The sequence below is a fragment of the Tachypleus tridentatus genome, chromosome 10 (genome assembly GCF_004210375.1).
Source record: "Tachypleus tridentatus isolate NWPU-2018 chromosome 10, ASM421037v1, whole genome shotgun sequence".
NCBI lineage: Eukaryota > Metazoa > Arthropoda > Merostomata > Xiphosura > Limulidae > Tachypleus > Tachypleus tridentatus.
This window is the reverse complement of record NC_134834.1, coordinates 20,745,787-20,759,979: the sequence shown is the minus strand read 5'-3', so window position 1 is coordinate 20,759,979 and position 14,193 is coordinate 20,745,787. Positions and strand designations below refer to the sequence as shown.

General features: G+C 36.9%; 1 protein-coding gene across 6 annotated transcripts in view; it reads left to right on the top strand.

The window, feature by feature from the left end:
* The window catches only part of LOC143228848 (hormone receptor 4-like), a 126,717-nt gene that overhangs the window by 101,538 nt on the left and 10,986 nt on the right, over positions 1-14,193 (top strand). For 5 of the 6 annotated variants that reach the window (XM_076460240.1, XM_076460243.1, XM_076460241.1 and 2 more), the window contains exon 5: positions 2,464-2,877. In XM_076460240.1, the coding sequence (XP_076316355.1) occupies positions 2,464-2,877 (414 nt within the window). Of the gene's footprint in view, positions 1-2,463; positions 2,878-4,153; positions 4,331-14,193 lie in introns of those variants that run through there. The other variant, XM_076460245.1, reaches the window with a different exon arrangement.

The window sequence follows — 14,193 nt, the reverse complement described above, 5'->3', positions numbered from 1 at the left end:
CACATCTGTGTAAATTGTTATATATTATTCTTGTTGAGAGAAACTTTCGCAGCTTAAATCTATGGACCTGACTTAGTGCATTGGTGAGAAAGTTTACCCAACATAGAGCTGGGGAGAAAGTTTACCCAACATAAAACCGGTGAGAAAGTTTACCCAACTTTAATACCGGTGAGAAAGTTTACCCAATTTTAAACCGGTGAGAATGTTTACCCAACTTTAAACCGCTGAAAATGTTTACCCAACTTGAAACCGGTGAGAATGTTTACCCAACTTGAAACCGGTGAGAAAGTTTACCCAACTTAAAACCGGTGAGAAAGTTTACCCAACATAAAACAGGTGAGAAAGTTTACCCAACTTAAAACCGGTGAGAAAGTTTACCCAACTTAAAACCGGTGAGAAAGTTTACTCAACATAAAACCGGTGAGAAAGTTTACCCAACTTAAAACCGGTGAGAAAGTTTACCCAACTTAAAACTATTGCTCACTCGTCTGAGAGGATCTTTCAAGATCAACATGTTAGACTTTTCTAAATAGAACTCACACAGTGGAACCACTGTTTTAGAAAACTGTTTTTGTTATGTATACGTGCATTTATATATATTACAATATAGAATAATAGTAACACGTACATATACAAGGTTATGAATATAGTAAAAATGATAATTCATTGACTTGTTATCTAGATGAACAAATATATCAACATTTTTGTTTTCTACAGGCATCTCGGACTTCAGATAGTTTGGCATGCTTGTTTGTTTTACATAACTAGACACCTCGATGTTTCAGATAGTGTGGTACATCTTTGTTTTCTATATAGCCAGTGAGCCAAAGGTTTTATTTAATAATTTTCAGTCTATGTTTTACACACAGCCAAACCCAAAAAGTATATGTTATTGCACTTGTTCGGCCTTCACATAACAAAATAATTCACAATTTTAACTGATGTAGCACAGCTTTCACTCACGACCCAGATAACCTATGACTCTTAATAGTTATAATGCGCCTTTCTATTTGTACACAAATATCTACTTTTTAACAAGGTACTTTAACCAAGATATTGAATATTTTAACTCGTTAATGCATTCATAGATGACTGAGGTTTTCTACCTTGCAGGACATTGGCATGGTGGTATTAAACATACATTCAAAAGTTCTTGTGTTGAAACAGCCCTAAAATGTGAAACCAAACCTAATTATTTCAACGATTTGTTCGTATATAAAAATAATAGTAACAAAAACGACTATTCAACTTTATATTTCCAGCAATGACTTTGTTTTCTTAGTTTTATCCTCTACGGTGGTATTTGGTATGTTCAACCTGTCCTCCAAAACACAGACCCAAACTGCCTATAATTTATAATTGCAGCATCTGATGCCTACATGGATTGATTGTTACGTTTATAACATGCCCACAGTTAAAAGTAAAAATCCAGATCGGGCTCAACGATATATCATGAACTCGAACCTTGGACCTTTTGATCCACAGCTTCTAAATACTAATCTTTGTTTAGCCACACTCCTTGTATGACTAGTAAAACATCTTATTAATCACATTGGCCCGGCATGGCCAAGCGTGTTAAGGCGTGCGACTCGTAATCTGAGGGTCGCGGGTTCGCATCCCCATCGCGCCAAACATGCTCGCCCTTTTAGCTGTGGGGGCGTTATAATGTGCAGTCAATCCCACTATTCGTTGGTAAAAGAGTAGCCCAAGAGTTGGCGGTGGATGGTGATGACTAGCTGTCTTCCCTCTAGTTTTACACTGCTAAATCAGGGACGGCTAGCACAGATAGCCCTCGAGTAGCATTGTGCGAAATTCACAAACAAACAATTAATCACATTTTAAAATTTAATCCAGTGGTTTTAAATGCAGCATACTAAATGTTGTTTATTGATAAGTATTAATGCATTAATTCTTGAAACTGCTGGAATAACCGATTGGAACGTGTTTTTAACTCGCAAGTCTCTGCAATCAACGAAAAGATCAACTGCTATCAGTTTGATTAAGTGCTGGACTTGGTGGATAAAGCTTATGCAGATTCAGTGGTTATAAAAGCAACAGAAACTGGTAGTGGGATAAGATAAAACTCACCCTTTACAGTATATCGATTAAAAAAAATCATTAAGAATTGTCTAGCAGTTAAAGGTACACCTACGATAAATCAAACGTAAATTCAGTAATAATAACAAACATTAAGGTCCGGCATGGCCAGGTGGTTAAGGCACTCGACTCGTAATCCGCAGGTTCGAATCCCCGTCACATCGAACATGCTCGCCCTTTCAACCGTTGGGGCTGAAACATACCCAAATACTACCCACATACAAGAAGCGTGTTCACAGAAAACCTTAACGTGTCCAGTTACCGTCCCATTGAACACAGTTTGCAGTAAGCACAGCATAGATTTAAATTATGCTGTCCTCCCCTAAGGGATTCTTTTAAACATGTTTTATCTTTTTCTATCGCTAGGTAAAATACAAAAAACACAAGAAGGGACAGAAGAACGGTCAAGTTAAACAGGAACAACCAAAACCACCAGCCCGCTACCCTCAACAACAGTGGGCAAATGGCCAAATTCTCAAAACAGCTCTCACTAATCCTGCCGATGTCATGCACCTACGTCATCGCCTTGAAAATTGCGTCACCAGTTCTCGTGACCGCCAAATGCCAGTCGAACAAGCTCTGAGTATGATAACCCAGTTGATTGAATGCGATGACTTCGAAGACGTTGCAACACTGAGCAACTTGCACGATCTTTTAAGTGTAAAATCTGAACTGTCTGAAAAACTCTGCCAAATAGGAGATAATATAGTGTTTAAATTAGTGCAATGGACTAAGCGGTTGCCGTTTTATTCGGAGCTTCCGGTTACAGTTCACACCCAGGTAAGTGTCATCTTTAATGTCTGATATCGATCCAAATAGTCCACCAGATAAAGAAAGCTCCAGAAAACTTTGGGCTTCTCGATGTCTAGTTGTCACTCTAGGATAGGTTGGTGGTTGAGAAAGGCAGTTATGTATTGTATTATATATGTCAAGAGAGGAAACCTAAACTCGTACAATGAATCCACTCTTTCACCGTACCATGCTCTACTTTCAAATCCTTAATATAACAATATGCTTCAACCATTTATAAAAATAACCAAAAACAAATCTTGCTGTAGTTACACATCGTTCATTGGATCACATTCTGTTTAACTGTGTTTTTCATTAATAGGTTTCTTTAGTAACCTATAGATACAGGGTAAGAAACTTTCTCTGTTCGAAAGTTTCCATTCTCAACAGCATGTAAATTTTCCTTTGGACTTCAGGTTTTGGTTGAACTGAATAACGTAAATTTATATAAAAAGCTGTCAACTTTAAATAACACTAAAGGTATTTTTTAAGATTTTATTTTCTGCTCAATTCCACCTTGAGCAATGTTATAAACTCAGATGTATTGAACAAAGCATGTATAAACCTTTTTTTGTGAAATACGTGGAACATAGATGAGTTTTAGAAATTAAACACGTGAAAAGGACAGAGAGAATTTAATGGAACAATGCAGTTGTTGAGTTGTTAAAAGATATCACAGAAATAAGAAAATTGATATTATGGAATGACCATCTGATATGAATCTGACTGAAAATGTTTGAGCTGGGTGAAACCGATTAACAAAAGATCGCAAGCCGAACATGGAGATGAACTCTTTGAAGTAATCATAGAAGAATTGCTGTCATTTGCTCAGGAATATCGACACATATTAATTGAAAGCATGCCACATTTATGTGAAGTAGGACTGATATCCAAGGGAATGCACACTAAATATTAACTTCTGAAACTGGTTTGTGTTACTTTGAGTTTAATATTTACACATCATTATTGTAGAGAAATTTCTTTGATCATTTTGTAGGCTGATTGAAGTGAGATCTAAGAGACTACAGCAGGTGTACAACACTGTTTATGAGAAAATAAAACCTTAGGTATTTACAACATCCAGTGTTAGTATTAGGTGTTTACAACATCCAGTGTTAATATTAGGATTTGAGATCACGTTTGAAGAGATCTCATTGAGTGCATTTCAAAAACCTACAATTTTACAATGTTTTTCTGTTATTTAATAAAACATATAATAAGTTAAGAACATTTTTTAAGGGAGCTATTTTTTGTTCACTCCCTGTAGATGTATGAAAAGCTACCTTTACAGAGGAGCAACTCCATCTGTTAAATTGACATTGGACAAAGCTGTAGGAAACTCTTACTTTACAGAGATGAAATTATTTTTCTTACCAAGACACTGGATCTAAATGAAGGAGAATCTGTCTTTACAGAGAAGCAATCCTTTCTCTTTCATTGACAGTGGATCTAGTCTAGGTATAGAAACTTTTCCCTTACAAAGAAACGACTCTGTCTTACCTTGACACTTGACATAGATGTAGGAAAATGTTCTTTTGAAGAGAATCATCATTTTGTCTTACCTTAACACTGGACCAAGATGTAGGAAAATCTTCCTTTGTAGAAAATATTCTGTTTCTCTTACATTGACACTAGACCTAGATGCAGGAAAATTATCCTTTACAGAGAATATAGTCTTTAATTTACTTTGGCAGTGGACCTAGATGTGGGAAAATTATCTTTTACAGAGAATATAGTCTTTAATTTATTTTGGCAGTGGACCTAGATGTGGGAAAATTATCCTTTACAGAGAATATAGTCTTTAATTTACTTTGGCAGTGGACCTAGATGTGGGAAAATTATCCTTTACAGAGAATATAGTCTTTAATTTACTTTGGCAGTGGACCTAGATGTAGGAAAATTATCCTTTACAGAGAATATAGTCTTTAATTTACTTTGGCAGTGGACCTAGATGTGGGAAAATTATCCTTTACAGAGAATATAGTCTTTAATTTACTTTGGCAGTGGACCTAGATGTGGGAAAATTATCCTTTACAGAGAATATAGTCTTTAATTTACTTTGGCAGTGGACCTAGATGTAGGAAAGTTTTTCCTTTAGATAGAAGTAACTTTTTGTCTTTCGTTGGCACTGGACCCAGATGTAAGTTAATGTTCTTTTTATCAAAGATGTAACTTCTTGTCTTGCCTTGACACTGGTCCTAGATGTAGGAAAAGCTTCCTTTAGAGATATTCTAATCTTTGATTTACTTCTGCAGTGGACCTAGATGTATCAAAATGTTCTTTTTCAAAGATTTAACTCATTGTCTTACCTTGACACTGAACCTACATCCAGGAAAAGCTTCCTTTACAAAGATTCTAATCTTTGATTTACTTCTGCAGTGGACCTAGATGTATCAAAATGTTCTTTTACAGAGAAGCACCTCTTTCTCTGACCTGGACACTGGACCTAGATGTAAGAAAACATTGTTTCACAGGGAAGTATCTCTTTGGCTTACCATCCAATGGACCTAGATATAAGAAACGTTTCCATTACAAACAAGCAATATCTTTTTGTTATCTGGACCTCGACTTGGCACTGAATCTAGAAGCAGGAAAATGTTCTTTTGCAAAAACCAACAAACAAGCAAAAACTTCTTGCTTTTGCCATATCCAAGATCTATTACTGTCAAGTAATTTTTGTTTTGCTGATCTTTTCCTGTAGATATGTTTTTATTGTTTTGTTTTATTAACAAACTGTACAACTATAAACATTCAAAAACCAGCGTCTGTGGAACGTAGGACGTCATAATTACTACAGTTTTCTGTAATTGTTTTCACTTTCAAAAAAAACAAGTTTTGGGTAAGTAAAAGATCATACAAATGGAAACTATGTTATTTTATGTCTCCAAACAACTATAATCAAATTGTGTTGAAATTGCTAAACCTTTATTTTTGTGATAATCAGCGAGTTTTTTGCCATAAAAATAGAGAATGTCTTTCACAGACATTTTAGCAAGATGGATTACAAAAATTTGTTCTTCAGTCTAAAAAAAGAATTTGTGTCTTCATGATGTCTGAAACTTGTTTTCATTGCATGTTTATAAAGACATAATTATGGTGATATGTTGTAACCACACTGCAAACACGAGTACCTACTATACACTTCAAGCTTCTGTTAGACATTTTAGTCTTTCTTTCCACAAAGAGTCTTCTTTGGTTGAAGTAATTCAGTGTTGACATATCAGTACTTTAGCCTTCATTGTGTCTGAGAGATCTGGTTTGTGTTAATGATTAGGATATAACAGGCTACAAATTGTTCTTTTTAAGGCAACAGTTAACGTACGATCTACAATAACATAGTTGTTGAACTGTATATTCTCGACTGTTCCTACAAGGGTGATTATCCATTACAAGTAAGCATTACAACAACATGTAATGCACACATTATGACAATGAACATGTAGTAACAACACTATTTTTGCACTGAAAGTTAAAATTAATGACACACTTGCTCTTATTTATAGAACACAAATTTGAAACTAATTTTCTTATCTTTTATTACTGTCATATGCACATATCCATTTGTATCATTTTTCATTATTATGAGGTTGTAATTTAACGGTCTCTTTCAAGGGCAGGTAAAGCAGTATAGCTTATACTGGCTTTGAATCTAATATCAACTGAATCAGCCTGTAGTGAAGGTGTAACTGTTTCATACAAACTGAGATTCATTCTCTTCCTATTAATAATAATAATAAAGTATTATTTAGTGTATGTGTTGACAGCACAAAACATGCTATCTCATATAGATGAATTATTCTCATATGAAGCATGACACAAATGGTGAATTACGACATGAAATATATGCTGGTATACAAATAGCTTAATCATTGGAAACATAACATTAAATGTTACCCAAAACATACACTGGTATAGGTATACTTTTGTCATATAAAACAGAACACTAAACAGACACTGGTATAGGTATACTTTTGTCATATGGAACAGAACACTAAACAGACACTGGTATAGGTATACTTTTGACATATGGAACAGAACACTAAACAAACACTTGTATAGGTATACTTTTGTCATATGGAACAGAACACTAAACAGACACTGGTATAGGTATACTTTTGTCATATGGAACAGAACACTAAACAGACACTGGTATAGGTATACTTTTGTCATATGGAACAGAACACTAAACAGACACTGGTATAAGTATACTTTTGACATATGGAACAGAACACTAAACAAACACTTGTATAGGTATACTTTTGTCATATGGAACAGAACACTAAACAGACACTGGTATAGGTATACTTTTGTCATATGGAACAGAACACTAAACAGACACTGGTATGGGTATACTTTTGTCATATGGAACAGAACACTAAACAGACACTGGTATAGGTATACTTTTGTCATATGGAACAGAACACTAAACAGACACTGGTATAGGTATACTTTTGTCATATGGAACAGAACACTAAACAGACACTGGTATAGGTATACTTTTGTCATATGGAACAGAACACTAAACAGACACTGGTATAGGTATACTTTTGTCATATGGAACAGAACACTAAACAGACACTGGTATAGGTATACTTTTGACATATGGAACAGAACACTAAACAGACACTGGAATAGGTATACTTTTGTCATATGGAACAGAACACTAAACAGACACTGGTATAGGTATACTTTTGTCATATGGAACAGAACACTAAACAGACACTGGTATAGGTATACTTTTGTCATATGGAACAGAACACTAAACAGGCACTGGTATATGGGTATACTTTTGTCATATGGAACAGAACACTAAACAGGCACTGGTATAGGTATACTTTTGTCATATGGAACAGAACACTAAACAGACACTGGTATAGGTATACTTTTGTCATATGGAACAGAACACTAAACAGGCACTGGTATAGGTATACTTTTGTCATATGGAACAGAACACTAAACAGACACTGGTATAGGTATACTTTTGTCATATGGAACAGAACACTAAACAGACACTGGTATAGGTATACTTTTGTCATATGGAACAGAACACTAAACAGACACTGGTATAGGTATACTTTTGTCATATGGAACAGAACACTAAACAGACACTGGTATAGGTATACTTTTGTCATATGGAACAGAACACTAAACAGACACTGGTATGGGTATACTTTTGTCATATGGAACAGAACACTAAACAGGCACTGGTATAGGTATACTTTTGTAATATGGAACAGAACACTAAACAGACACTGGTATAGGTATACTTTTGTCATATGGAACAGAACACTAAACAAACACTTGTATAGGTATACTTTTGTCATATGGAACAGAACACTAAACAGACACTGGTATAGGTATACTTTTGTCATATGGAACAGAACACTAAACAGACACTGGTATAGGTATACATTTGTCATATGGAACAGAACACTAAACAGGCACTGGTATAGGTATACTTTTGTAATATGGAACAGAACACTAAACAGACACTGGTATAGGTATACTTTTGTCATATGGAACAGAACATAAACAGACACTGGTATAGGTATACATTTGTCATATGGAACAGAACACTAAACAGACACTGGTATAGGTATACTTTTGTCATATGGAACAGAACACTAAACAGACACTGGTATAGGTATACATTTGTCATATGGAACAGAACACTAAACAAACACTTGTATAGGTATACTTTTGTAATATGGAACAGAACACTAAACAGACACTGGTATAGGTATACTTTTGTCATATGGAACAGAACACTAAACAGACACTGGTATAGATATACTTTTGTCATATGGAACAGAACACTAAACAGACACTGGTATAGGTACAAATTTGACATGTGGAACAAAACACTAAAGAGACACTGGTATAGGTATACTTTTGTAATATGGAACAGAACACTAAACAGACACTGGTATGGGTATACTTTTGTCATATGGAACAGAACACTAAACAGGCACTGGTATAGGTATACTTTTGTCATATGGAACAGAACACTAAACAGACACTGGTATAGGTATACTTTTGTCATATGGAACAGAACACTAAACAGACACTGGTATAGGTATACTTTTGTCATATGGAACAGAACACTAAACAGACACTGGTATGGGTATACTTTTGTCATATGGAACAGAACACTAAACAGACACTGGTATAGGTATACTTTTGTCATATGGAACAGAACTCTAAACAGACACTGGTAAAGGTATACTTTTGTCATATGGAACAGAACACTAAACAGACACTGGTATGGGTATACTTTTGTCATATGGAACAAAACACTAAACAGACACTGGTATAGGTATACTTTTGTCATATGGAACAGAACACTAAACAGGCACTGGTATAGGTATACTTTTGTAATATGGAACAGAACACTAAACAGACACTGGTATAGGTATACTTTTGTCATATGGAACAGAACACTAAACAGACACTGGTATAAGTATACTTTTGTCATATGGAACAGAACACTAAACAAACACTTGTATAGGTATACTTTTGTCATATGGAACAGAACACTAAACAGACACTGGCATAGGTATACTTTTGTCATATGGAACAGAACACTAAACAGACACTGGTATAGGTATACATTTGTCATATGGAACAGAACACTAAACAAACACTTGTATAGGTATACTTTTGTCATATGGAACAGAACACTAAACAGACACTGGTATAGGTATACTTTTGTCATATGGAACGGAACACTAAACAGACACTGGTATAGGTATACTTTTGTCATATGGAACAGAACACTAAACAGACACTGGTATAGGTATACTTTTGTCATATGGAACAGAACACTAAACAGACACTGGTATAGATATACTTTTGTCATATGGAACAGAACACTAAACAGACACTGGTATAGGTACAAATTTGACATGTGGAACAGAACACTGAAGAGACACTGGTATAGGTATACTTTTGTAATATGGAACAGAACACTAAACAGACACTGGTATGGGTATACTTTTGTCATATGGAACAGAACACTAAACAGGCACTGGTATAGGTATACTTTTGTCATATGGAACAGAACACTAAACATACACTGGTATAGGTATACTTTTGTCATATGGAACAGAACACTAAACAGACACTGGTATAGGTATACTTTTGTCATATGGAACAGAACACTAAACAGACACTGGTATAGGTATACTTTTGTCATATGGAACAGAACACTAAACAGACACTGGTATGGGTATACTTTTGTCATATGGAACAGAACACTAAACAGACACTGGTATAGGTATACTTTTGTCATATGGAACAGAACACTAAACAGACACTGGTATAGGTATACTTTTGTCATATGGAACAGAACACTAAGCAGACACTGGTATGGGTATACTTTTGTCATATGGAACAGAACACTAAACAGACACTGGTATAGGTATACTTTTGTCATATGGAACAGAACACTAAACAGGCACTGGTATAGGTATACTTTTGTAATATGGAACAGAACACTAAACAGACACTGGTATAGGTATACTTTTGTCATATGGAACAGAACACTAAACAAACACTTGTATAGGTATACTTTTGTCATATGGAACAGAACACTAAACAGACACTGGTATAGGTATACTTTTGTCATATGGAACAGAACACTAAACAAACACTTGTATAGGTATACTTTTGTCATATGGAACAGAACACTAAACAGACACTGGTATAGGTATACTTTTGTCATATGGAACAGAACACTAAACAGACACTGGTATAGGTATACATTTGTCATATGGAACAGAACACTAAACAAACACTTGTATAGGTATACTTTTGTCATATGGAACAGAACACTAAACAGACACTGGTATAGGTATACTTTTGTCATATGGAACAGAATACAAAACAGACACTGGTATAGGTATACTTTTGTCATATGGAACGGAACACTAAACAGACACTGGTATAGGTATACTTTTGTCATATGGAACAGAACACTAAACAGACACTGGTATAGATATACTTTTGTCATATGGAACAGAACACTAAACAGACACTGGTATAGGTACAAATTTGACATGTGGAACAGAACACTAAACAGACACTGGTAAACAGGTCATTAAACATACAGTAGCACAGGTTCAGCTTGGTCATGTGAAACAGGATACTAAAAATACAGTAGTACAGGTAGAGCTTGGGCACGTGGAACAGAACACTAAACATACACTGTTATAGGTATGGTTTAGTCACGTGGAACAGAACACTAAACATACACTGTTATAGGTATGGTTTAGTCACGTGGAACAGAACACTAAACATACACTGTTATAGGTATGGTTTAGTCACGTGGTACAGAACACTAAACATACACTGTTATAGGTATGGTTTGGTCATGTGGAACAATACACTAAACATACACTGATATTAGTATAGTTTGGTCATGCAGAAAAGGACCATAAACGTACATTGGTACAGGTATGATTTGGTCGTGTGGAACAGGGCACTAAACATACATTGGTACAGGTGTGGTTTTTGTCGTCTGGAACAGGGCACTAAACATACATTGGTGCAGGTGTGGTTTGCCCCTCAGTGTGGATTTCTGTACGTGGTGAGGGGACCTCCCAGGGAAGGTTGTGTTCTTTCAGTTTACCTCCTCTGGGATCTAAACATCCACCCATGTGTTTGCCTTGCGTGGCGACCCTAACACACCACTTTGTCCTTGAATTCCTGTTGACGGGTGGCCATGGGTTGGCCCCTCGGGTAAATTGACTGGTCCACTTGGGCTAGGGTCAACCAAGTACCAGTGTTGGATGTTTTCAACAGGTGTTGGGAACATTGTATCTGATGCTGGTGTTTGGGTATAGTGCTCACGAAACCCTGGCATTGCTGAAGTGCCCTTGTTTGATATTGTAGTACATTCCCTCGTAGGGCTCCATGGTGGGTGGGGTCAGTGGGCACCGAAATATTCCTTTTTTCATTATGGATCATCCAAATAAAAACCTAAATAAAATAGTGAAGAAACAGTACATTGGTATACGACCACGTCTTAAAGATTCTGAGCAGCAATCTTCAACACCTGTTGAACCTAATTTTCTTATACTACATTCTCTTTCAGACAAACCTTTAGGGAAAATATCTCCTTTTGTCATTCAGAATGGACTAGAGGGACTTACTGGCTCTCCAAAGTCAGTAAAGAAGCTCCGATCTGGTGAAATATTGGTGGAAACATCCACATCTCAACTCAATGAACTCCTCTTGTATTCAAAGGCAATTGAGGATATACCTTTTGAGGTTACACCTCATGCTACTTTGAATTTATCACGAGGAGTTATTGTTGAGAGGGATTTGAAAAACATCCCAGAGTTAGAGATTATTTCTGGTTTTTCCACCCAAGGAGTTTCTGCAGTGAGGCGTATATACACTCACAAAGATGGAATTATAGTGCCGACCAATGTCCTCATTCTGACATTTACGTCACCACGTCCGCCTGCCACCATCAAGGTAGACTATCTTAATTGCTGGTAACGTCCATACATTCCAAACCGTCTCAGATGTTTCCAGTGTCATCATCCACTCTGGGGAAGTGCTGATATTGGTGGGAGGGGTCGCTCTGTAGAGTGTGTGCTCTCTGATCACAACCTTTCTCTTTTCAATACTGGTTCTTCCACTTATTTCCATGCACCTAGCCAGTCCTTTAATGCTATTGATCACTTAATTTGCACCCCTTCATTATTCTCCCATTTTTTATGAAGGGTTGACAATAATCCACTAAGCAGTGATCATTTTCCTATATTTTTGAGAGAGACTGGCCGTGGTCGATGCCACCCGACCCGCGTGCCCCAGTGGAAGCTCGATTAAGCAAACTGGCCCTTTTTCACTGCTCTCGCAGAACTCGATCCTGCCATCGTCTGTAAGACATCAATAGACGACTGTGTGGCAGCAGTAACTGACTGAATTATACAACCAGCTGCTCAATGTATTCCTAAAACCTCAACACGTTTTCCACTATATCCTCGTTCATGGTGGAATCCTGCCTGCCACATGGCAATGAGACTCAAAATCTGGCCTGGGATACTTTCCATAGATATCCCACGCTCTTGAACCGCATCGCTTTTCAGCAGGCCTGTGCACATGCTCGGTGGGTATGATGTCAAAGCCAGAAGGAATCTTGGATTAAGTTCATAACCAGTATATCTTCTATCACCAGTTCCAAAGTCATTTGAGACAAGATTCGAAAGGTCAGTAGGCAATATCACTCTGTCGCCCTCTCGATCTTGCTTTCTGATGGCCAGGAAGTAACTGATAACCAGAGCATTGCCGATACTCTAGGTGAAAACTTTTGTCAAGTATCTAGCACTTCTGCTTCTTCCTCCAACTTCTTAACCATCAAGACTCGGGCAGAGTGATCATCTCTTTCCTTTCGAGCTGATCGTCTCTGTGACTATAGTCATCCCTTTACACTGGTAGAACTCAAACTGGCCCTTCATTGGTCTGGCAGTACATCAGTTAAACCTGATGATGTACACTATGAAATGCTACGCCATCTATATTCTGTTTCTCTTGCTATTCTTCTGATTGTTTTTAACCGGATCTGGCATAAGAATGTTTTCCCTGATGCCTGGCGCCAGGCAATTGTCGTACCTTTCTCTAAGCCTGGGAAGAGTCCCAAGATTCCTTCAAACTAACTTCCAATTGCTTTGACGAGCTGTCTCTGTAAGACCTTAGAGAGGATGGTCAGCGCTCGTCTTATTTGGTTCCTCGAATCAACAATCTCCTCTTGCCCACCCAGTGTGGGTTCCGACGGCAGCGCTACATCGTGGACCACTTGATTCGATTTGAAACGTCAGAGAAGCCTTTCTCAAACGACAACATCTTGTATCAATATTCTTTGACATTGAAAAGGCTTGTGATACAACATGAAGGTATGGAATTTTGCGAGGCCTCTCTCTCTCTATATATATATATGAGTTATGTGGCCATTTGCCCATTTTTATTGAAAATTTTTTAATGGAAAGGAGATTCTAAGTTCTTGCGAGTTCGACACTTTTCCGTTCTTTCCTACAGGAACTTGGAGTTCCTCAGGGCTGTGTTTTGAGTGCCACACTTTTCAGTATAAAAATTAATGCCATCACTAAACAACTCCCTCTAACTGTTGCAAACAGGCTCTGTGTCGACGACTTTCACATCTCATGTCAGTCGTCGAACATGAGGTATATTGAGCAACAGCTACAGAATGCTCTCAATCGTTTATTGAAGTGGACCACGGCAAACGGCTTTAACCTCTCTTCTATAAAACCGTTTGCATACACGTTTAGGGTCAACAGGGTA